General features: G+C 46.8%; 1 protein-coding gene across 1 annotated transcript in view; it reads left to right on the forward strand.

The window, feature by feature from the left end:
• Positions 1-725: 725 nt before the first annotated feature.
• Positions 726-25,216, forward strand: part of LOC310805470 (ryanodine receptor 2-like) — a gene marked incomplete at both ends in the record, with an annotated part of 68,817 nt that continues 44,326 nt past the window's right edge. Inside the window, 37 exons of the mRNA XM_083671178.1 lie at positions 726-773; positions 2,523-2,642; positions 3,041-3,145; positions 5,040-5,114; positions 5,274-5,346; positions 5,699-5,811; positions 6,250-6,373; positions 6,752-6,848; positions 7,105-7,179; positions 7,706-7,862; positions 8,241-8,405; positions 8,662-8,783; positions 9,014-9,197; positions 9,385-9,517; positions 9,643-9,738; positions 10,029-10,147; positions 10,417-10,550; positions 13,753-13,994; positions 14,489-14,681; positions 14,931-15,150; positions 15,542-15,646; positions 15,873-15,976; positions 16,359-16,442; positions 16,986-17,145; positions 17,540-17,687; positions 18,390-18,598; positions 18,842-19,016; positions 19,388-19,596; positions 20,027-20,361; positions 20,644-20,749; positions 21,212-21,372; positions 21,791-21,950; positions 22,440-22,526; positions 22,726-22,952; positions 23,054-23,936; positions 24,196-24,396; positions 24,923-25,028. Of these exons, the coding sequence (XP_083527304.1) occupies positions 726-773; positions 2,523-2,642; positions 3,041-3,145; positions 5,040-5,114; positions 5,274-5,346; positions 5,699-5,811; positions 6,250-6,373; positions 6,752-6,848; positions 7,105-7,179; positions 7,706-7,862; positions 8,241-8,405; positions 8,662-8,783; positions 9,014-9,197; positions 9,385-9,517; positions 9,643-9,738; positions 10,029-10,147; positions 10,417-10,550; positions 13,753-13,994; positions 14,489-14,681; positions 14,931-15,150; positions 15,542-15,646; positions 15,873-15,976; positions 16,359-16,442; positions 16,986-17,145; positions 17,540-17,687; positions 18,390-18,598; positions 18,842-19,016; positions 19,388-19,596; positions 20,027-20,361; positions 20,644-20,749; positions 21,212-21,372; positions 21,791-21,950; positions 22,440-22,526; positions 22,726-22,952; positions 23,054-23,936; positions 24,196-24,396; positions 24,923-25,028 (6,055 nt within the window). The remainder of the gene's footprint in view (positions 774-2,522; positions 2,643-3,040; positions 3,146-5,039; positions 5,115-5,273; positions 5,347-5,698; positions 5,812-6,249; positions 6,374-6,751; positions 6,849-7,104; positions 7,180-7,705; positions 7,863-8,240; positions 8,406-8,661; positions 8,784-9,013; positions 9,198-9,384; positions 9,518-9,642; positions 9,739-10,028; positions 10,148-10,416; positions 10,551-13,752; positions 13,995-14,488; positions 14,682-14,930; positions 15,151-15,541; positions 15,647-15,872; positions 15,977-16,358; positions 16,443-16,985; positions 17,146-17,539; positions 17,688-18,389; positions 18,599-18,841; positions 19,017-19,387; positions 19,597-20,026; positions 20,362-20,643; positions 20,750-21,211; positions 21,373-21,790; positions 21,951-22,439; positions 22,527-22,725; positions 22,953-23,053; positions 23,937-24,195; positions 24,397-24,922; positions 25,029-25,216) is intronic.

Raw genomic sequence — 25,216 nt, forward strand, 5'->3', positions numbered from 1 at the left:
TAGATTGGGGTACAGTAAACTGCAAAGTAGCCCCATTTTTGACTAGGCCTAATATGTGAATAATTTAGTGAATAATACCACCTCAATACATTTGGGATTGAGTGAGTGGTGAAGCCTGTTCTCCAATCTAAGTAAGTTAGTTTAATCTTGTTTAAAGTCAGCATGCTGTTGGTAGCTTGTGTATTTTGCTGTGACTATCCTGCCCTAAGCTCAGGAACCTAGTTTCTATTGGAAGCCATCATTGTGACTGCCAATGGCCCCTGGTCTGAGCATTGATTACTGTATCTTATGATGACTAATGCATAGATGATTCACTTACTTTAACAAATGTATTTGTTGTAAGTCGCTTTGGATAAAGGCGTCTGCTAAATGCCATGCATGTACATGTAAATGGAACAGATGGGGCTTAAAAAAAAAAAAAAAACACCCATATGAAAATAGAAAACTACAGTCTTATAGGAGTGTGGATGGACGGAGGAACTGAACTGACACCTTGACAACTGACCCAAGATCAGCACTGCTACCTGCCAAGCACGCGCTCGCTGAACAATAACGGGGCGCGCCACGCACGGTGAGTGAAGTGTGTGTGTGCCCGGTGTGTCCGCGACTCGGCGGCTGCTCACCGGTTCAACTCCCCCAGAGACCGACAGCGCCAAAGTTTGATCTCAAAGTTGACTCTCCGACTCACTCAACCACCACCCGGCACCGTTTGCCACGGTCGGGACATGGCTGAAACCGGAGAGAGCGAGGATGAAATTCAATTTCTACGTACTGTGAGTACCGAGAAACTTATCACCGTATGGCGGGAAAAGAGGCTATTAGGGCAGAAACAGCTGTTGTCGTTTAAACGCGGTAGTCTGAGATTCATTTGTAGTAGGCGTAGATTTTTTAATATTTTTTTTTAGTAGGCGTAGATTACGTTTTTTTCCCCACGGGTTCATTAATTCTTTGAAGTTTAAAGTGAATTGTTTTTCATTTTATAGTATGAGTTTTTTTTTGTGGTCACTTTAGCCCATCTCAATAATTGGGCCATTCATTTCATAGTAGGCTAGTGTGAATGTAATTTAGGCCACATGTTTCAAATATGTTGCTTTATTCATAATTTAATGAGTTAGACTAAATTGAGTTAGATTGATTCCATTTCTTAAACGATCCCAGTTATATTGCCATCCTCTCATTCCAACACACAATAAACGTGTATAACCAGTGCAAATAACGTGCCCCATACAATTTGAGCCGTGACCTAAACTCTAACCATTGACTAGAATGCAATAAAAAAAACTGTTATAGCTTTGCTAATTTTGTTTTAGTGTGTCAGTGATGGATACATTGAGCTCTGGTATTGCATCTATTTTGAACCGTTTTATCTGCAGTGATGGAATGGGGGTTCCTATCGTCCATTGTGGTTGTAAGTCGTCCTCTCTCACGGCTTGGTATCTCTGCCCTGAGATAAGGCCATGTCACTGGAGGAGTGCTGGCTGATGCTCTGACGCTGGTTTTGGTCCTCCGTTTATCCAGTGGGATAGACAGTCACATCGTTACGTTGACTTAAATGAATTCTTGTGTATTATTATTGTTTATAATTATTACTTCCTGTCTTCTTCTTATTTATAGTGTACTTGATTGTTTTTCTGTTTTCTGTTTTCTTTTTTAAAGCACTCAGCACTCAGCAGAGATTGATCAAATGAAAAGCGCATTACAAATAAAATGTATTATTATTGTAGACTGTTCTGATTCCATTCAGTGTACATTACAGTTCAATAATGGCGAGGGCCTATGGGCAATGGTGGCAGTAGTGACAGCTGCTATTGGACGAGCAGGCCTTTTTACCCCATACTTTTAGTTGAAATCGGAGGACGGGCTCATTGTAATGCATGGAATGGAAAAAGGAATGGTATCTAACCCGTCCTCCGATTTCTACCTCCACCAGTCTCCCCTGGCCTACTTAAAGTCCCTAATAGGGTGCTTAGATACATACCCTGAGCCCTAGAAGGCCCCCCCATGGCCCAATGCTGTGCTGTGTGGACGGTGTGGGTGATGTACTCCAGAGCCTGCTGATATGAGAGTGGAATGGAGGGTGAGGCAGGGGCCAGACAACACAGTGACACAGTGGTGGTGGTGGTGGCATCCTGCCTCAGTACACAGAGGTGTCAGGGCTCTCTCCTCATTCTCCTTATATGGCTGCCATAATGGATGACGTGACCTGATTCTATGTGTGTGTTTGTGTCTGGTGTGTGTGTGTGTGTGTGTGTGTGTGTGTGTGTGTCTGGTGTGTGTGTCTGGTGTATGTGTGTGTGTGTGTGTCTGGTGTGTGTCTGGTGTGTGTGTGTGTGTGTGTGTGTGTGTGTGTGTGTGTGTGTCTGTGTGTCTGGTGTGTGTGTCTGGTGTATGTGTGTGTGTGTGTGTGTGTGTCTGGTGTGTGTCTGGTGTGTGTGTGTGTGTGTGTGTGTGTGTGTGTGTGTGTGTGTGTGTCTGTGTGTCTGTGTGTGTGTCGTGTGTGTGTGCTCTCCGCCCCTGGTCAGAATGATGAAGTGGTTCTACAGAGCACCTTCACGTCACAGCAGGCTCACCTGAAGCTGTGTCTGGCTGCAGAGGGCTTTGGCAGTAGACTCTGCTGTCTGGAGTCCACCTCCGACTGCAAGGTGAGGATCCCTGTCTCACTGACCCGTCTGGTGACTAAAAGCTGAATGGAGCTCGATGTCTTGCAGGGGAGGCTGGTGGAGGTAGAAATAGGAGGACAGGCTTATTGTAATGCATGGAATGAAATGAGAAATGGTATCAAACACATGTGATTTGATACCATTCCTCATTCCATTCCTTGCCTTACAATGAGCCCGTCCTCCGATTTCTACCTTAGCCAGCCTCCCCCTGATGTCTTGACAGTTGCCAAACACCTTCTACCCTTTATGACCAGAAACACAAGTTCTAGTAAAAACAAAAAGAACAACAATGATAAAAAAGAAATTCAAATCCATGATTTTCTCCCTGAATTCAATGAGCAGTGTACTGTAATTGTTATGTAATTGTTGTGTTTTTCCAGAATGTTCCCCCAGACTTGTCGGTGTGTGCCTTTGTCCTTGTCCAGTGTCTGTCTGTCAGAGCTCTGCAGGAGATGCTGGCCAAGAGAGTGGACCAGGCAGCAGGGGTGAGCAGACAGCTTGGGTGTCTTTCAAATAGTCCTGTACCAGGGGAGGCTGGTGGAGGCAGAAATCAGAGGACGGGCTCTTTGTAATGCATGGAATGGAATGAGGAATGGTATCATGTTTGATACATTACAATGAGCCCGTCCTCTGATTTCTGCCTCCACCAGCCTCCCCTGTCCTATACATACACACTACATACAGTCATGAGAAAAAGTTAGGACACCCCCCAAAATATTAAGTTATTCTCTTAAAAATATGGACATATCAATATGTTATCTTCTTTCTAACAATGTCTATAGATAAAGGGGATGTAATTGAACAAAAAACTATGAAAATGTAACTTTGTAATCATTTATTTAACGAAAAATTAACAATAATGCCAATTCCTACTGAGGAAAAAGTTAGGACACCCTATGCCCTAATAGCTAGTATTGCCCCCCTTGGCTGAAATAACCTCAATTAGACGTTTCTTATAACTGTCTACAGGTCTCTGACATCAATTGGGAGAAAGTTTTTCCCACTCCTCCTTGCAGAATTCTTTCAGCTGTGTGATGTTCGAGGGGTGTCTTGCATGCACAGCCAGTTTCAAATCAATCCACAGCATCTCAATAAGATTAAGATCCGGGCTTTGACTTGACCATTCCAGAACTCTCAATTTATTTTTCTTGAGTCATTCCTTGGTAGATTTACTGGAATGTTTTGGGTCATTGTCATGTTGCATGGTCCACATCTGCTTCAGCTTCAACTTTCGAACAGATGGTCTCACATTTTCCTCAAGCACCCTCTGATACAATACAAAATTCATAGTGGATTCTATGATGGTGAGCTGACCAGGCCCTGCTGCAGAAAAGCAGCCCCAAACCATGACATTTCCACCCCCATGCTTCACAGTTGGTATGAGGTTCTTGTTCTCAAATGCTGTCTTGGTTTTGCGCCAAACATGTCTACTCTTACTGTGCCCAAATAGTTCAACTTTGGATTCATCTGTCCAAAGCACATTGTTCCAGAAGTTCTGGTCTTTCTCTAGGTGTTCTCTGGCAAACTTTAGTCTTGCCCTGATGTTTTTTTTTGACAGCAGGGGTTTCCTCCTTGCACACCTCCCATGTAATGCAAACTTGTTCAGTCTCTTTCTTATGGTGGATGCATGTACTTTGACATCAATTGTGGCAAGAGATACCTGTAGGTCTCGTGATGACATTCTGGGATTGTTGGAGACTTCTTTAAGCATCTTTCGGTCAGCTCTTAGGCTGAACTTGCTTGGGCGGCCTGACCTGGCCATGTTGGTGGTGGTTTTAAATGTTCTCCACTTGTAAATTATTTTCCGGACAGTGGAATGGCCAATTTCGAATAGTTTGGAGATCTTTTTATATCCCTTCCCAGACTCATATGCATCTACAATTTTTCTTCTGAAGGCCTCAGAGAGCTCTTTTGATCTCGCCATGGTGATGCAACTCACTTCAACAATCAAGAGCAAACCAAACTAAATATCTGAGGTTTAAATAGGACAGGCTCCTCCAAAATCCTCTGTAACGATGTTCTAATCATTTGCACCTGATGTGGTGCTCTTTATTATAATTTTAGGCATTTTAAGTGGAACTAAATGTAGGGGTGTCCTAACTTTTTCCTCACAAGAAGATTGCATTTCTATTAATTACATTTTACCAATAATTTTTTAAATAATTTGTTTCAGTTGTATTTGTTTAGTTATATTACCTCAATTTTTCAATATTGTTCAAATGAATATCAAATGTCCATATGTTTGAATATGTTGAAGAAGACAAAGGTTTTCATAGGGTGTCCTAATTTTTTCTCATGACTGTATAGTCATGAATTTGAATTGAATTGGCATTACAACTGCTGTAATACTAGAGCCCTTGTTGTGTTGTTGTTTTGCAGACTGGACATGGGGGCGGCCATCGCACTCTCCTCTACGGCCACGCTGTGCTCCTACGACACTCCTACAGCGGGATGGTGAGCACTCCCAACCAATCACTGGCTCTCTCTGGAGAGCAAAGACTTGTTGCATCAATCCTATTGGGCACTCGGCCCATTCGGTGGTTTGTGAAGCCGTTGACACTTGTGGTTATTTAAGAGTTGTTTGGTTACTGTTACATATGTTTTCTCCTCCAGTATCTTTGCTGCTTGTCCACGTCTTCGACTGATAAGCTGGCATTTGATGTAGGTCTGCAAGAGGATAAAACAGGTATGTACAGTGTATCACAGTTGATAAAATGGACATCACAGGGAAATGCTCATTTTGATTAGATCTCTTCAGTAGGCCTGTGAATTGTCTGCCTTCTCAATGTGTAATCAGGGGTAGGTCTACCCAAAACAAAAGGTTTATGTATTATAATATGTGTGTACAGTATCTTCTGATGGAGGTATACATTGGAGGACAGGCTCATTGTAATGCATGGAATGGAATGAGGAATGGTATCAAACACCTGTCCTATGATTTCTCCCTCAACCAGCCTCCCCTGTTGTATGCTCTTGAGTAAGACAATGAAAGACAGTATGAGTGTTTGGTTCTGACATTGAGTTCCCTGTGTGTCCAGGTGAGGCGTGCTGGTGGACCATCCACCCCGCCTCCAAGCAGAGGTCAGAAGGTGAGAAGGTCCGCGTTGGGGACGACCTCATCCTAGTCAGTGTGTCTTCTGAGAGATACCTGGTGAGTCAGGCAGCGAGGTGGCCATTTACATTTACATTTATGGCATTTAGCAGACGCCTTTATCCAAAGCGAGCAAGGAATGGAATGAGGAATAGTGTCAAACACCCGTCCTACGATGTCTGCCTCCACCGGCCTCCACTACTGAGGAGATATTATGATATCATGCATGGCAGACTCCAGGTTTTACCCTTCAATAACAGGAGAAATGAGAATGTGCCAAACAGTTATACAGAATACATGTACTTGTATGTAGATGCTTAGTCATTGTTTTATAATATAGAGCTCACATGAAGAACAGCCTTCGTATGAGTGGTTTATTCTGAAACTGCCATTATGTGAAATCCCCATTAGGTTTGCCTCTCACTTCATCACTATTAAGGTATTGATTTTTGTATTGATCATGGTATTGATTATTGTATTGATTATATTTCCACTCAGCACTTGTCCTATGGGAGTGTCCTAGACAATAAGAGTGAGAGTGGGAGTCTCGTCGTGGACGCAGCCTTCCAGCAGACCCTCTGGAGCGTTGCCCCCATCTGTTCAGGAGGGGGAGTGGCTCAAGGCAGGTTGTCTTAAATAAGCCTGGAATAACAATGACTCAAACCTGGCCTTAGTGGGAGTGAATTTACTGAGTAAAGTATTTGATGTGAGGCGTAGCTCCGACAGAAACGTGTGGTGTGCAAGCACTGATGGGGGAAGTGCTGTGGCCGATGTTTGATGCAAATACAGCTAAAACGCTGAGGAACAAAATAACACTTTAACTTTTAACAACAATGTCATTGGCGATCAAAGATAGTTGCCCTATCATTACTAAATATCAGCTTCATTTGCTCTGAAATGCTTAGTGGTGGAGCCAAGTCGACAAGGTGGCCCAGCTCTCCTCTTGAGTGTGTGTGCTGCATCTCTGTGGTTCTGTGGTAACCTCCTGATCTAACCACAGGGTACCTGAAGGGCGGGGACACGTTGCGGCTGCTACATGGTCACACAGACGAGTGTCTGACCGTCCCATCGACAGAGCAGGGGGAGGAGCTACGGAGGTCAGTGACTAATGAGACACACAGATTGTCATACAGCTTAATGAACGTAAAAATGTGAGTGTGAAAGTCATGCGCACCTTCGGACTCTTGGGACTCACTCTGTTTCCCTCTCTCGACTCACGTCTCCCTACCAATTTCTCTTTTCCTCTCTCTCTCTCTCTCTCTCTCTCTCTCTCTCTCTCTCTCTCTCTCTCTCTCTCTCTCTCTCTCTCTCTCTCTCCCTCCCCCTCCCCCCCCCTCTCTCTCTGCTGTCCAGGGCGATGCACTATGAAGGGGGAGCAGTGTCCAGTCACGCCCGTTCACTCTGGAGGCTGGAGATTCTGCGTGTTGTGTATGTCTATCACACATAAGCAAGGGGCACGATTGTCATGACCTATGTGTTGGCATCCAGGAATATCAGTGGAGGCTGGTGGAAGGCGGAGGACAGGCTCATTATAATGCATGGAATGGAATGAAGAATGGGACCAAACACTTTACTACTGCAGAGCTAGTTACTGGACACATGTTTGATACCATTCCTCATTCCATGCATTATAATGAGCCTGTCCTCTGATTTCTACCTCCACCAGCCTCCACTGAGGCCTATATGTTCTCATATTACACTCACTTGTAGGCGGTCCGGTGGAGAGGTTTCAATAAGGTGAGAGAGATGCGGAGGAATGTTATCATACACTGCAATAAGAATCTACAAACTCTCGATATTATTTTTTGCTGTGAGCGAACAACATTCCCCCATTCATCTCTCTGCTACAGCTGGCTCCCCACACCTGAAGCATGCTAAATGCTAACTGAATAGCTAGTGGCTAACTGAATAGCTAGTAGCTAACTGCGTGCTACCCTTCATCCATTTCCCACAGGTGGAGTGGTAGCCACACACGCTGGGTGCAGCCATTCCGGCTCCGGCACGTGACTACAGGGAGGTACCTGAGTCTGAGTGAGGAGAGAGGTCTTCAGCTGGTGGACAGGGAGAGGGCCGACGTCAAATCCACCTCCTTCTGCTTCCGCCCCTCTAAGGTTAGCGAATCCACTGCTTCTGTTGCTTCACCCAGGAGAGGCTGACGGAGGTAGAAATCAGAAGACAGGCTCATTATAATGCAGGGAAAGGATTGAGGAATGGTACCATTTGTGATTCTATTCCATACATTACAATGAACCTGTCCTCCAATTTCTACCTCCACCAGCCTCCCCTGGTTTCACCCCTTGAAGGTTAGTGTAGATGTAGCATAGCCCATACCCAGTGCATTGAATGTGCTCCAAGATGACACACTGTTCTAATTCATAGAGCCTGACATCAAGTATTTTATGATAAAAATAACCAGGTTTTTTTGGGGGGGGTTCTGTTAAAACAAGTGATTGATGTTGAGCAAAGTGTCCCTCTCTGCTACTCTGCAGGAGAAGCTGGAGGCGGGGCCAAAGAAGGACATGGATGGCATGGGGGTCCCAGAGATCAAGTATGGAGACTCCATGTGCTACGTCCAGCACGTGGACTCGGGGCTGTGGCTGACCTACCAGGCCATGGATGCCAAGTGTGCCCGCATGGGAGGGGTACAGCGCAAGGTAAACCAGATGGATCATCTGCAAAGCTACTGAAATCTACACTATGCAAAGACAGATCTTTGTTTTCAGGTTGAATATGCAAATTATTATTTTTTAAACTTTTAATGAATTGTTTTCCAACCATGTTGTTTTTGTAAAGGACAATTTGTTCTGTATGACTTACCTCGCTAAACAAGAGTAAGATTGATGAACCCCTAATGCCACACCTTAAGGAGTATCTTACGAAGTTTCGTAGTAAACGCCTCTGGTTTTCCAGGCCATCATGCACAATGAGGGTCACATGGACGACGGCCTGACCCTGTCTCGCTCTCAGAGGGAGGAGTCTCACACCGCCAGGCTCATCCGCAGCACCGTCCTCCTCTTCATACGTTTCATCAGGTAGGCCACTGCCAGGGGAAACTTGATTGGCAGGTCACTGCCAGGGGAAACTTGATTGGCAGGTCACTGCCAGGGGAAACTTGATTGGCAGGCCATTCCCAGGGGAAACTTGATTAGTAGGCCACTGCATGGACCGCCCTCTGATGAACCTGATTGGTAGGCCACTGCCAGGGTGGAAATGGTTACAAAATGGATTGCATGTTGTTGTTAATGTTCTCTCCTGTTTCTAGGAGACTTGACGGTCTCAGCCAGCGAGGGAACCTCCCCTCCTTCAGCCTTCCGCTGGAGACGGTTGGTCTCAGTCTGCACGATCTGATTGGCTACTTCCAGCTACCGGGAGAGGGCCTTGGCCACGAGGCCAGGCAGAACAGCATGAGAGCACTGAAGAACAGACAGAACCTGTTTCAGGAGGAGGTAATGGTGACACAGCTATCACAGTGTGTCCCAAGTGTAGCCCAAGTACCTTGCAAAACGCCAAGAATGTTTCATGTAAATGCACATATTGTTCATTTTTTAGCTCAAAATCAGTTACCATGATCTGTCTCTCTCTCTCTCTCTCTCTCTCTCTTTCTCTCTCTCTCTCTCCCTCCCCCCCTTCCAGGGTGTCATCAGCCTGGTCCTTGACTGTATCGACCGTTTACACTTGTACAACAGTGCCTCCCATTTCGCTGAGGCTGCTGGGAAGGATGTGGGTGAGTGGGTGACCATCCTCAACTCCTTCTATGAACTACTGGGTAAGCATTACAGTACATATGACACTTTTAGGCTGCATACTGTATCTTCCAACTAAACACACAATAGCTGTATTCTGAATGGAACACACTCAATATTTTCAGTTGTTGCCCCTATTTCTCTCCAGCTGCTCTGATCAGGGGGAATCGTAGGAACTGCGCCCAGTTCTCAGGCTCTCTGGACTGGCTAGTGAGCAGGCTGGAGAGGCTGGAGGCCTCCACTGGTAGGTTCATCATGTTGGGGTACAACTCCAGGAAGGGGTACCAACATAGAGCTTACAGTAGGACCAGTGGTTGGGGAAATAACCATAAAAAAAACCTTATGAGTGTTGTAGCGTGTACAGTACTGACAAATATCAGCTGTTATACATTCATCCCAACAGTCATTCATTGATTAAAAAGTGCCAATAATCAATCAAGCATCTATATCTATGGAGTGCAGAAACCTTCATTTCCGAAACTTCCTGTTTGGATAAGAATATGGGTGTATTCGTTTACCCCCTGTTGTGTGTAGGGGTCCTAGAGGTACTACACTGTGTCCTTGTAGAGAGTCCCGAGGCTCTCAACTTCATCAAAGAAGGACACATTAAGTCCATCATCTCTCTTCTGGATAAGCATGGACGTAATCACAAGGTATCCCCTCAACGTTATTTGATAGTTTGCGTGCGCATTTGTGTGTGTGTGTGTGTGTGTGTCTGTGTGTCTGTGTCTGTGTCTGTGTCTGTGACTGTGACTGCGACTGTGTCTGTGTGTGTGTGTACATTCTGTACGTGTGTGTCTGTGTCTGTGTGTGTGTGCATTCTGTATGTGTGTGTGTGTGTGTGTGGGGGGGGGGGGGGGCGCGCATGTGTGTCTGTCAGTTTGTTCAATTGAACAGTTAACCTGTGTATGTTCTATCCCAGGTGCTAGACGTCCTATGTTCTCTGTGTGTGTGCCATGACATGGCGGTGCGCTCCAACCAACACCTCATCTGTGACAACCTGCTCCCAGAACGGGACCTGCTCCTCCAGACACGCCTTGTGAACCAGGTCACCAGGTACACACACCAACCATCATTATTTTGAGTGAAGCAGACTTGACACAGGGTTATTTTTGAGGTTGTAAACGACCTTTAATAAAACAAATAAATAACCTTTTTTTTTGGTTGCTTTTTTATACTTCCATCTCTCTCTTTGTATCTTTTCTTATTTCTTCTTGGAGAACCACTTGGAGAAGACGGCCTGTTTCATGGCCTTCGCTTTGCTCTCCTGGCTCCTCTGGTCTCCACAGTCCAGACCAGTTTCGCTCATCTCTGGGCTCTTAACTCCTCTCCTCGTTCTCTCTCCGGCCCGGTCGGTTTCACTCTTCATCACCCTCCGTCTCCCTTCTCTCACTGCCTCGACCAGCATCACCTCCATGTCCGTCCTCTGCCTCTCCTTCTTTCTTATCTCTTCCTTCATCTTATCTATCTCCATCCCCATCCTCCTCTTTTCTTTGTCTTTTTCAGATCGCATGCTCACCATCAGCTTTCTGAGCTCATATGTCCTCATGTCCACCTCTTTCTCAATCTTGTTCTCCCTTTCTTTCTTTCTCTGCCTCTCTGTCTGCTTAGTCTCCCTTGTCTTGACGACGGCCTCCATTTCTCTCCATCTCTCTTCCATCACGAGCCTCACTTGTTCCTCAATCTGTCTCCTCTCTTTCTCCAACTCCTTCCTGTCCTCGTCCAGTTCAATCGTCTTTTCGTGCGTTTTTCTTTCTCGCTCCATCAGTAGCCTACTCTCTTCCTCCCCTCTTTTTTCTCTTTCTCTCATTCTTTCTTCCTCTCCCTTCATCCCCCTTTTCAACTCCCTCCTCTCCTCTTCCACCCTCCTCTCTCTGTCCAGCACGTCCCTTTTCAACTCCGTGGTGTCCTCTACCAGCCTCTTCTCTCTTTCTCTCACTCTCTCTTCCTGTTCCTTCGCCCCCCTTTCTCGTTCTCTCACTCTTTCTTCCCGCTCCGCCAACTCTCTTCTCAGCTCCTCCATTTTTCTCTGCCGCTCCCTCTCTTCCTCTTTCTTGCTCTCCTCTCTCAAGATACACACCCTCTCATTCTCTTTCATTTCGTCAGTTTTCTCTAACCTCTCCAAGGTGTCCTCTATTTCCAGCTTCTTCTTGCCTCCACTCTCCACCTCTCTCCCGTCCATCTTCTCTTCTTCCCTCCTCTTCCCCTCCTGGACTGTCCGCTGCTGCCTGAACTCCTCCATGTTGATCTCAATGTCTCGGTTGGTGAACTGACGTTCTTCTTCCAGCTTCTTAGTCAGCCAGATCCTCTCTTCCAGCAGTTTCCTCCTGATCCTCTCATCCACACACTCCCCCCACTTCTCCTGGCTCTTGTTCGGCTCCAACATCTATCCTAAATTGACAATCATCATTATTAATCTACCAACACTAAATAGGTCTTAAAGCCGTAGTCCGACACAATCGAATTTACATAAGGCAAGGACAAGCTTAAGAAAACAGCAACATAGATTATACGATGAAGTTATTATATTGTCAACGTTCACTGTATTTATACCTGATATTCTCTGTTTGCTATTGAATCTGCCTTGTCTCTCTCTAGCTTCTCAGACTACTACAGTACTACTGTACATGTTTTGTATCTGCCGTAGAATTAGAATTCTAATACAATTCTAATGCTGTTGCCATTGTGACATCATACTGTATCATGTTGCCATAGCCACAACATTCTGACAAACATTCTGATATTTAACCATGACAACATATCCCTGCAAAATGTAGAAATTACATTATACTATTTATTTCTAATGTTAGTTTGATAATTGATATTTTAAGCTTTAGGAATAATATTTCAGACAGAGATAAGGTTCACAACATCAGAAATAGACATGTTTTCAATACTGATTTAATCATTTCACAGTGTTAAAATATTGTTTTTGTCATTACCAGTTATGTCTTGTTTTATATTGATTACTTATTATATTTCCCTATAGCTATCATGTCTTTATATCTCTCTCTCTATTATGTATGACAATGTATAATACTTACTGTATTGTTGCTTTGCTGCTCAATATTAACAGGCTGACCAAGATGATTGTCTTTGGTTGTCTGACTGAGGTTATTTTGCTTTAAACCATAGAATCGGAATTAGAATTAGAATTAGAATCAGCATGCAGAGAAACCATAACAGCACCCTTTATGATGTAACACTATGCCTTCTACCATCTGTGATGTCATAATCAGTAACTGGTATTGATAGATTAGCTCAGAATATATCAAGTCTAAACAGTATAACATGTCTCACATATAGTTCAGTTTACATCGTGAGAAAATATTGAATTATGTTTTGGTTCTTTATTTATTCACTTAAAATCACCTGGCCAAGTGGCATGCTGGCACATTATCTACAAGTGTACTGTAACAACAGCCCACTTGACATTTACATTTACATTTATGGCATTTAGCAGACGCCTTTATCCAAAGCAATTTACAACAAATACATTTGTTTAAGTAAGTGGATCATCTATTCATCAGTCATCATAAGAGAAAGTAATCAATGCTCAGACCAGGGGCCATAGGCAGTCACAATGCTTTTTTAAATTTATTTTATTTTATTAACAGGAGAGAAACTTGTACAGGGGGGTAGAGGGGGTGAAGAGGTCTTTAGGAGGGGCCGTTAAGATGTAGCCTGAAGAGAGCCTCTTCAATCTACGGCGGAAGATTGACATTAAAGTTAAAATGTAATTCTGATACAAATGTCCATCTCAGCTTCCTCTTGACGTCTAATTCAAGCACTTAAAACATGTAGCTGTTTCTCATTAAAGTGATTCCCACACGTTTATTGAATAGGGCCTTGATTACCATTACTCCCTCTCCATCCCTCCTGGGTCCAAAACAAACAGCACAATTCCATCAATTCCCTCATTGGCAAAAACCCTGAAAGAAAACACAAGCCATTAAAACAAGTGCAAAGACAATCCAGTGTTTCAATGCCATCCCACTGTGGTGGACTAGTCCACTTGCTATAATAGGGTGAGAGGGTCAATTAGTATTTCAATTCCCTTGGTGCCTTAGTTTCACTTGAAGTGAAAGTTCAGTTCATAAATTGACAAATCCTCATGGAACCCATTGGCCAATTTTTTTTTTGAGTTCATGAAAGGAAATTTCTATTCATTTCCTGCAATCAGTGAATTACAATTCAAATTCATCCCAACCAATCCCAAGGCTGTTTCCTTTGACACAACTCCCCCTCTTCACTGTAGCGTGAGGCCCAACATCTTCCTGGCCGTTGGGGACGACTCAGCCCAGTACAGGAGGTGGTACTATGAGCTGGCTGTGGACCAGGTGGAGCCTTTCGTCACAGCGGAGCCCACTCACCTGCGTGTGGGCTGGGCCAGCACTGAGGGCTACCGCCCCTGTCCCGCCGGCGGAGAGGGCTGGGGGGGCAACGGGGTGGGAGATGACCTCTGCTCATATGGCTTTGATGGGCTGCAGCTGTGGTCAGGTGAGGGGTGACCAGGTGGAGTGTGGGGGGAGGGAGGGAGGGGGGGGGGGCGGTGATGCATCTGTCAGGAAACTCTGCACTGACTGTTATGGAACATACAATAACTTTTAAAGCCACATTTTTGTAACTTTTGTTTTCAGTCAAAGTTAGTGCACATGCAGTTGTAAATTGTTTGTTTGTTTATTTGTTTGTTTGTTTATTTGTGACTCTTGCCCAAACATGCTTGTAGTCCATGGAGTTGCTACCGGAGGAATTGAATGATATAAAAGTTGCGGAATGCAACTTTACCTCTCATGTACAATCTAAACCTATGTACATTTACATCCACTGCAGTGGAGGCTGGTGGAGGTAGAAATCAGAGGACGGGCTCATTGTAATGCATGGAATGGAATGCAAACAACTGGCCTCCGATTTCTACCTCCATCAGCCTCCTCTGGTATATGTACATGTACATCCACTGTGGTGTTTATGTGTGATGCTGCCCCTCATCTCAGGCTGTGTGGGGAGGAGAGTGAGCTCTCCCTACCACCACCTGCTGAGGGAGGAGGACGTGGTCAGCTGCTGCCTCGACCTCTGTGCCTCCTGCATCTCCTTCCGGGTCAATGGCATGCCCGTCCAGGGCATGTTGGAGAACTTCAACACAGACGGACTCCTCTACCCAGTGGTCAGCTTCTCTGCTGGTGTCAAGTGAGGCTCTGCTCTATATGGTCTATCTGGCTAACTTGAACTTCTTGAGCTGTCTAGTCTGTGCCCCTGTGGAGGTAGAAATCGGAGGACAGGCTCATGGTAATGCACGGAACAGAATGAGCATGTGTTACCATTCCTCATTCCATTCCATGCATTACAATGAGCCCGTCCTTCGATTTCTACCTCCACCAGCCTCCACTGCTGGGGCCCTGTCTGATCTGGATGTCTGTGTGCTTCATGTGAACCCAGGGTGCGTTTCATCTTGGGGGGGCAACATGGAGAGTTCCACTTCCTGCCTCCCCCCGGCTTCGCCCCCTGCTCTGAGGCTCTTCTTCCCGGGGTGGAGCTGAGGGTGGAGCCCTATCAGAGTTTCACTCTGGTCCAGGGGACTGGAACACAAGAGCTCCTGGGTCAAACTGTACCCCTCACCCCACCAATCTTCACCCCCATGCCAGTGGACATCAGCCAGGTACTGAACACTCAACCTAGCTAGCCCCCCAGTAATAAGACCCAAAGTACTTGATTTGGAGAACACAGCTCAGTAGCATACACCTATTGTGCTCTATACAAAACTGAGACTTAGAGCTTAAATGTAACGTATAGCTTGTCGATACAGGAGCCAATGGGTTTCAAGAAAGCGGTTATCAGTGAAATGTTCTGTACTTTGTAGATGTGGGTGTCTATATAGTACATCTGGAATCCCTTTCCTGTCCATCTACAAGCCACTTCGTTTCAGTAACGCAACATGACCCCCCATGTAAAGCAACCCCGTGTAAAGCAACATGACCCCCCGTGTTCTCATAGCACAGTGGCCAGACAGACGCAGAGTGTGACCTCTCACCCCCTCTGTGGTTGGTTAGGTGGTGTTGCCCCCACAACTGGAACACCTCCGCGAGAGACTGGCGGAGAACCTTCATGAGCTGAAGATGATGGAGGAGATTGATCAGGGCTGGACGCATGGCACAGTGAGTAGGAGTGCCCACACAGTCAATGTCTACAGCAGAGGAGGCTGGTGGAGGTAGAAATTGGAGGATGGGCTCATTGTGATCCATGGAACCAGCCTCCACTGTTGTCCAAACAATGAGTGTCAGTCGCGGCCACGTTTGTTGTTGTTCAGTGAACGTCAGTTACTGTGGTCACATACTGTTAGTTCAGTAGCTTGCCTTGACAGTGACCAGTGTTGTCATGCAGGTGAGAGATGAGAGTAAGAGGCAGAATCCCTGTCTGGTGGAGTTCTCCAAGCTGCCAGAGCAGGAGAGGAACTACAACCTCCAGATGTCCCAGGACACTCTACGGTGAGCCCCTCCCACTCTCATCACTGTCTTGTTCTCAGTGACCTTGTCATGTCATGTCCCAGAAGGTAGAGAGAAGACAAGCAAGCACGTAATGATTAAGCAATCAAAAACATATGGACAGCTTATGGACTTTTATTTGGAACCAGTGGAGGCTGGTGGAGGTAGAAATCGGAGGATGAGCTCATTGTAATGCATGGAATGGATTGAGGAATGGTATCACACACGCATGTTTGTGACCATTCCATGCATTACGATGAGCCCGTCCACCGATTTCTACCTCCACCAGTCGCCCCTGTATGGAACCCCTTAGAGCTTTGTATCATACTTTATACATATTTATTCTATGTTGTTCATAGTGTACTTTATATGTCTCTCTCTGAAGGACACTCCTAGCCTTTGGCTTCCATATTGGCCTGGCGGACGACCATGCTGATGAGGGAGTGAGATACATGAGGCTCTCCACCAAGTATGTTGCTCTCCAGACATTCACAGCTTAGGAGGTGTTGAGGAGTTCATTCAGCTCCCCCTTCACTGTTACAAGTACTCCAGCCACAGCTACTCCAATACTTACACACAGACCAGTGGAGGCTGGTGGGTGTAGAAATTGGAGGACAGGCTCATTGTAAAGTAGGAAACGGAATGAGGAATGGTATCAAACACATGTGTTTGATACCATTTGGGCAGGGCTCAGTGTGACGTAACCCACGTCGATGGCGGGCAGGCCATGTGTTTGCCACCATTCCTCATTCCATTCCATGCATTACAATGAGCCCGTCCTTTGATTCCTCCCTCCACCAGCCTCCTCTGGTCTGTATGTATGATTGCTTTGCGTGTTGTGTTTTGTGTGGTCTTAGAGCCGCAGTTGCTGGAGAAAGCGATCCTCCGATTTCTACCTCCACCAGCCTCTCCTGATACTATAGTGACAATCCACTGTGGTTTGGAACGAGCTCTCTCTGTACATCTACACTAGAGTCCCACCCTGATCTCTCTCCCTCTCCTCCATCTGTAGATATGAGCAGCCGAGCGGGTACCGGCCCGCCCCCGTAGACGTGGGTCACGTCACACTGAGCCCTGACCAGGAGGCTGCGGTGGACCTGCTGTCTGAGAACGACCACAACGTGTGGAGCAGGGGCAGGATCAAGCATGGCTGGACCTACGGGTCACAGCAGGTACTGCAGGGTAGACCCAGCCCAACCCCTACTCTGTTTCACTTTAGATGTATTTCCCCCAAGAATGTTGAAACAGGACTACGGTGCGCCTGATTTATCAGTGTGAAGCAGTGGAGGCTGGTGGTGGTAGAAATTGGAGGACGGGCTCATTGTATGTGCATGTTGTGCATAGGATGGAACGAGAAATGGTATCAAACACTAACCCTATCAAACCAATTCCTCATTCCATTCCGCACATTACAATGAGCCCGTCCTCCGGTTTTTGCCTCCACCAGCCTCCCCTGGTGTGAAGATGTGAAGAAGCTTCCGTCCTGGTGACGTAAAGTATCAGTAGATGTTTCGTTGCGGAGGTAAATCAGGCTGTATGATTTGTGATGTTTTGTGGTGGTTGCAGGACGTGAAGGCCAAGCGGAGCCCCCACCTGGTCCCCTATGCCCTGCTGGATGAGAGGAGCAGGGGCTCAGGCAGGGACCTTGTGAGGGAGGCCGTGTGCACCCTGCTGGGCTACGGCTACAGTCTGGAGCCCCTGGACCAGGAGCACGGTGCGGTCCTCTTCTGCCTCGCACTCACCTCACCTCTTCACTGCCTGTCGTCTTTCTGAAGTCCATTGAGTGCACTGTTGTGAATATCAATGACATGCTTCATATGGTACTCAATGGTATATTGTACTGGAATAAAGACAATGTAGTTGTCTATCAGAGGCTTAATTGTGTATGAACTCCAACTTTCAACATACTGTACATTTAAGTCCATATACACCATTTAGTGCACTATTGTGAATATCAATAAAATGCTTTATATGGAATATACTTCAATTTAAAATGATTGAAACAATTTCAGCATTGGCAGTTAAAGGGATAGTTCACTTTCTTACACCTTAGAGTCGGATGGTTCCTTACCCTGAAAGTAGTCCAAGGACCAGGTGAAACTGTAATCCATGGTTCAGAGTTGTTTAAATAGCCACTACTAACTTCTGCTGACTTTAGCCATGGCTAACATAAAAACAATAGGAGTGAGAGGGGCAAGTAGACTAAGTTCCATATTTGTGGCCAAATCACCTCAAAGTACCTACCAACCAAGTCAGAAAGTTCATTTCAGTTGATTTGCCCATGCAGTTTTGAACTTTGTCTAATTTACATATATGTGATGATGTTTTAGAGAGATTAATCTATAGTTCTAGCGGACTCATTGCAAATCCTTTACAGACTGTCATTTTAACATGGTGCAACTCCTTTGGGTTTTAGTGGTGATGTCAGACCCATGTCACACGTCAGCTGAGAAGTTCCGGGTCTTCCGGGCAGATAAGTCGTACGCGCTGACCCGGGGGAAGTGGTACTTTGAGTTGGAGGTGGTGACGGCGGGTGACATGAGAGTGGGCTGGGCTCGGCCCGGCTGTTCACCAGACGGGGAGCTGGGGTCAGACCAACAGGCTTTTGTGTTTGACGGCCTGAAGGTGAGAAGAGTTCAATAGCTGATATACTTTTGTATATACTTTTGAAGAGAGAGTCTTCATAGAATGCACAGTTCAGTTGGGTGGGCAGCCTTTGATAGTGACTTTACTGTCTCTCTCTCTCTCTCTCTCTCTCTCTGTCTCTGTCTGTCTCTCTGTCTGTGTTTGTCTCTGTGTCTGTCTGTCTGTCTGACTGTCTCTCTCTTTCTCTCCCCCACCCCCCCCCCCTCTCTCTCTCTGACACAGGCACAGTGGTGGCACCAGGGTGGCGAGCCCCTGGGACGACCGTGGCAGTGTGGGGACGTAGTCGGCTGTATGGTGGACATGGCTGAACGCACCATGATGGTCACCCTCAACGGAGAGCTGCTTCTCAACGACCATGGATCAGAGCTGGCAGCCCAGGACTTTGACATCAGTGACGGTCTGTAACAGTTTATACTGTAAAGCACAATTGTCAAAATTGTGACGATGACTACTCTTACTAAGTCTTGCTGGACTTCAAGGTAGACTCTGGGACATGACATCATGTCAGGAAGTCACAGCAACTTCTACTAGAGATATTTGGAGTGAGTAAAGATGTGAACAGTGGTAGGCACTCGTTAGATGTCAGAATATGCGCACCGTGCCAGAGTTGATCGTCTCCATTTTGAAATAATCTCTGGTAGTGTCGCCCCGCTCTCTTCCCATTGACGTCTACCGTGCCTTTAACATTGTGTCCTCGGAACGGACTGTTACCATGGTGATTTACCCTTTCGACTTCTCATTCTCTGCCCTCCCCCCCTCCCCACCCAGGTCTCCTGCCTGTGTGCAGTATGGGGGTGAACCAGGTGTGTAGGCTGAACCTGGGCCGTGACGTGGCCTCCCTGCGTTACTTCAGCGTGTGTGGCCTGCAGGAGGGCTACGATCCCTGGGCGGTCAACATGGCCAGAGACCCTGCCCTCTGGATGAGCTGGAGACAGCCCCAGTTCAGCCCTGTAGCGCCGCAACATCACAACATCCTGGTTAGGCTCTCCATAACTAACAACTTGTTATCAGGGGGTTGGGAGCAGAATATTTCAGTTGGGACAGATGGACAACCAAAGTAGTGGAGGCTGGTGGAGGTAGAAATCGGAGGATGGGCTCATTAGTCTGTAAAGACTGCTGCAGCTACAATAGTGGAGGCTACCGGAGGTAGAAATCGGAGGGTGGGCCCATTGTAATGCATGGAATGAAATGAGATATGGTATCAAACACCTTCCATGCATTAAATGAGCCCGTCCTTCGATTTCTACCTCCACCAGCCTCCACTGAAGTACAGCCAGCCTTTCACTTTGACTTGAGGGGATATACAGTACATTTTAATACACAGTCTAGAACAGTACTGTACACCCCCGCCCCATCTCCCCCTTCTATACACGTTCTCTAATTCAGATGTTTATCTTTTTATCCCAGGTCACAAGAATCAACGAGGCCGGTGAGAGCCCACCGTGCCTGAGGGTCACTCAGAGGTCATTTGGACCCCAGAGTGGTGGCAGCGATATGGGCTTCTACCGACTCAGCATGCCCATAGAGTGTGCAGAGGCCCTCTCCAGACCACCAGGGGGCGGTCTCCCCGCCAGCACCAGTGGCGGTAGAGAGCTCAGGAGGGAGCTGGAGGAGTTTGAACTGGACTCTGACTTTGAGGTATTGATGAAGTCGTCCCGTTGGGTCGGAACTGCTGGTTCCAGAGATGAGCTGAACAACCACAAGGACCACAGTCATGAGAAAACATCCAAAATCAAACAACGGTAGGTCCAAACAACACAGGTATTATAAGGTTGATTGGGGGTTTAGTGGCCTGGGGAGAGGCGAAATGCTACATTGTTGCCAAAAAGCAGTTAACTAAACTACAGCATATCGGTCTGAATAAAATATACTCAAGTTAACCATAGCAACAATCGTATAATATTATGCAACAGGGGAGGCTGGTGGAGGCAGAAATCAGATGATGAGCTCATTGCAATGCATGGAATGGAATGAGGAATGATATCAAACACAAGCCAGCCCATGTGTCTGTCTCTGTGCTCCAGGTTCATGTTGAAGAAGACCAAACCAGGCTTGAACTCCAGCCACTCATCTGCCCGTCTGCTGGAGGAGGTCAAAGTTGACAAAGACAGTCAGGTCCAGAGCACTACGGTAATATACCTGTCTACACCTGCCGTCCACCCTTCTCTCTCTCTCGATTACTTGACCTTCGCTCCCTCACTCACTCACTTGAGAAAATAGAGAGACAGGGAACAGAGAGGAGATATTTGTAGAATGGATGAAATATATGGAACAGGGGAGGTAGAAATCGGAGGACGGGTATTGGAATGCATGGAATGGAATGAGGATACCATTCTTCACGTGGTTGATACCATTCCTCATTCCGTTCCATGCATTACAATGAGCCCGCCCTCCGATTTCTACCTCCACCAGCCGCCCCTGATATGGAATCATACATTTCCATTTAGATATGGGTATTACACCTTTAAGTAAGGAGGGAGGGAGGAATGCAGGTTTGGGGGTGAATTTTTTATCTCATTATTCATACAAGTATTTATGAAACTAATATGTATTTTTATGTTTACTTCTATATCTTCCTTTGATCTTCCACAGTACTATTACTCTGTGAGGGTCCTACCTGGCCAGGAGCCCTCCAATGTGTGGGTGGGCTGGGTCACCTCTGACTTCCACCAGCATGACCTGACCTTTGACCTTGACAGGACCCGCACAGTCACCGTCACCCTTGGAGACGAGATGGGCAAGGTCCACGAGAGGTCCGTTCAATGTTGTGTCTATAATTCCATTTAAAATTAAAATAAACAAATGTCTCTAGCTTGCACTAGCAGTATTTTCTCTGTCCAAGAAGAGATTTAGGCTATTGTTGTAATGACACACAATGAAATGACAACCCATGGGTTAAAGGATAATGTGACTGTCAACACCAGAAGATTGGCATACCTACTTTTAGTGAACTCAGAGTGAGTATGTCCCCCCTGTTGAAATCGGGAGGGGACTGTGGATTGGTCTCTGTCCGTTTGTATCTCTCACGCTCAGACACCACTGGGACAATGTTGACAAAAGTTGGGTGAATGATGCGTCTTGCCATAGAGATCTGGAATTTACAAAATGACACTGACTGACCATGGGGGACAACGTGTTAACTTGTTTCTTCTTCTCCTGGCCCTGGAACAGTGTGAAGCGCTGTAACTGCTACATGGTGTGTGCTGGAGAGGGCACTGGCCTATCACAGAGCAGAAGGAGCACAGGCCTGGAGATAGGCTGTCTGATAGACATAACCACTGGACTGCTCACCTTCACCTCCAGTGGGATGGAGCTAGGGGCCTTCTACCAGGTAGACCTCCGCTCACTGCCATTGACAAGTTGGCAACTCACGCTGTTGCAATATTCCATACCCTACTAACTGGTTGTTGAAGCTCCCTCCGAGATTGTTCTTACCAGGGGAGGCTGGTGGAGGCAGAAATCGGAGGACGGGCTTATGGTAACAAGTGTCTGGTACCATTCCTCATTCCATTCCATTCCATTCCATTCCATGCATTACAATGAGCTCGTCCTCTGATTTCTACCTCCACCAGCCTCCCCTGGTAAGAACAATCTCGGAGGGAGCTTCAACAACCAGTTAGTAGGGTATGGAATAGAAAGGTAATGTGACTCACGTTAGAGTTATAATGAGCTATTCTTTGGAGCTGACTGAGCAGTTTTTTTTATCTTGTTTGTATTGTGTTTATTGTTGATATTGTTTAGTATTGTTCCTGTTGTAAAGCACTTTGAGACGATTGATTGATTGATTGATTGATTGATTGATTGTCATGTCCTCTACCAGGTGGAGCCCAGCACAAGGCTGTTTCCTGCCGTTTTCATCAAGGCCACCAGCAGCAACATGTTCCAGTTTGAGCTGGGGAGTGTTAAGGTAACCTGTCCCCTCCTGTCTAAAATGGTGGATTCATTGGAAACAGTCTCTGATGACCCTCTCCGTTTATCCATTTGTAAACATGGTGTTGATTTGCTTATCCTTCTCCTGGGGATGAAATATAATATTCCACTAAAGTATGTCCGTCAACTGATCTGACATGCCTGATCTGAGCCCTCTTGTCCTCTCTCCTGGTCAGAATGTGATGCCCCTGTCGGCCGGTCTGTTCCGGAGCCAGCGGAGGAACGCCACGCCCCAGTGCCCCCCCAGGCTGCAGGTCCAGGTGCTGTCGCCCGTCCTGTGGACCCGCGTCCCAGACCACGCCCTGAAGGTGCAGACCACCCGGCCGGATGACCGGCACGGCTGGAGGGTGGGATGCACCGAGCCCCTGCAGGTCATGACCCTCCACATCCCAGAGGAAAACAGGTCAGATGTTTTTGATACCATTGCTCATTCCGTTCCGATTTCTACCTCCACCAGCCTCTCTTGGTGTACAGTATGTCTATCTGATGCATCTGACTCTGTAGGTGTGTGGACATCCTGGAGCTCTCTGAGCTGGGAGACCTGCTCACCTTCCACCACCACACCCTCCTCCTCTACTCTGCCCTCTGCGCCCTGGGCAACACTCGTGTGGCCCACACCCTTTGCAGCCACGTTGACCAATCCCAGCTCCTCTACGCCATCCAGAGCCCCCGCCTCCCTGGCCCGCTCCGCTCCGCCTTCTACCAGCTCCTCAGCCAGGTGCACCTCAGCGCCCACGCTAGCGCCCGCCTCATGATGAACCACGAGTACATCATACCCATGACGGAGCAGACGCGGGCCATCACCCTCTACCCCAGCCCCAACCCCAGCCGCGGCAACACCCCCCAAGGGGTACCCAGCACGGGCCTCAGCACCTCCCTCCGACCCAGGATGACCTTCTCCACCCCGTGTTTCGTCAAAGGCGATGGGGAGGGAAGTGGTGGTGGTGGTGAAGGTGGTGGAGGTGGGGTAAAGGGGGACCACCATAGAGATAGTCCAGAGATCCCCCTGGGCCTTCTGAAGGACCTGACTGTGGAGATGCTGACTAAGTCAGTGCGGGCGGTGGGGCTGGGGGTGAGGGATCCAGAAGGGGGCAGCATTGAGCTGCTGTTGGTGCCCTTGATCAGGCTGTTCCACACTCTGCTGGTGATGGGGGTGTTTGGGGACAAGGACCTGGAGAAAGTGCTGAGACTGATTGAGCCGGGAGTCTTCTCTCGAGAGACAGACACTCTAGAAGAGGAGGAGGAGGAAGAGGAGGAGGAGGAAGAGGAAGAGCCTGATAGTGATGGAGAAATCAGGATGGAAGAAGAAGGGGTTATAGGGAAGAAAGGGTGCATTCCAAAACATGGACTTCTCCAGATGAAGCTTCCGGAAGCTGTCAAACTTGAGGTGGGAAAGATCCATCCAAAATGCATTGTCATTTTTGTATTATTTTGTATTTTCACCTAGCAGCTTCTCAGCTTCTTCAAATGTAAGATTTAAGATCTTCCTTATCGCTGAATGAGTCAATCTGTTATCACTTCTCTTAAGCTGTGTCGATTTGAGTTGTTTTACTGTGTGGTGGTGTGATACTTTAATTGAGCAGTCTAGACTATCTGTCCCGTCCCGTCCTCTCCTCTCCTCTCCTCTCCTCTCCTCTTCTCTCCAGATCTGCCACCTGCTACAGTACCTGTGTGACTGTCAGCTGCGCCACAGGGTGGAGGCCGTGGTGGCTTTCTCAGACACCTTTGTGGGGCGCCTGCAGGACAACCAACGCTTCCGCTACAACGAGGTCATGCAGGCTCTCCACATGTCCGCCGCCCTCACAGCCCGCAAGACCAAGGAGTTCCGCTCGCCACCACAGGAGCAGGTCAGAGGGCGCAGTAGAGGCTGCTGGGTAGAAACACTACATTGCGGCATTGTGGCTGTGCTTAGGAGGACTGGAGTTACTAAAATACAGAAGAGTCAAATGCACTCCTCTTGCTTATAGACATACAGTACAGTAGGCTACCATAATAATAGTTAAATTCACCACACAGTATAATCCAATATTCATGTATTTTAGGCTAATCGACTGAAGCGTGGAAATCCAATTTACCACTTGACGTAAGACGTACATTCATCGTAATGACCATTCCAGTGAATATTTACATAATAACTAGAATTGATTGCCTACTATTTACTGTACGCACATATTACTAAATAGCAGTGGGCTAATACCATGCTGTTATTGTATATTTACTTAGGGATTACTGTCTTATTTCCATACTGACAAATGAACAGACAAATGCTGCCTTTTTTTATTGCTATATCCTGTCAAAAATGTCAGTGACTGTGTTCTCTCTCTCTCTCTCTCTCTCTCTCTCTCTCTCTCTCTCTCTCTCTCTCTCTCTCAGATCAACAGCCTGCTGGGCTTCAGGCAGGAGCAGCAGGACTGCCCGTGTCCAGAAGAGGTCAGAGAACTACTGCTGGACTTCCACCAGGACCTGACGACACACTGTGGTAGGTGACCAGGGTAGTTTTTCCACAAAGCTTCCTAGCCCACAGTGGACTTCAGGTAATCTGAGATGATGATTTAAGATGATAAAACAAAGCTTTCAGGGAACTTACTTAAACTTTGAAATGTTGCATATATATTAAAGTTCATTTTAATTTTGTAGTGGTTCAATGAACTACGGCGGCATGACGAT

This window comes from Argentina silus, assembly GCF_951799395.1.
Source record: "Argentina silus genome assembly, chromosome: 6".
In the NCBI taxonomy this organism is placed as follows: domain Eukaryota; kingdom Metazoa; phylum Chordata; class Actinopteri; order Argentiniformes; family Argentinidae; genus Argentina; species Argentina silus.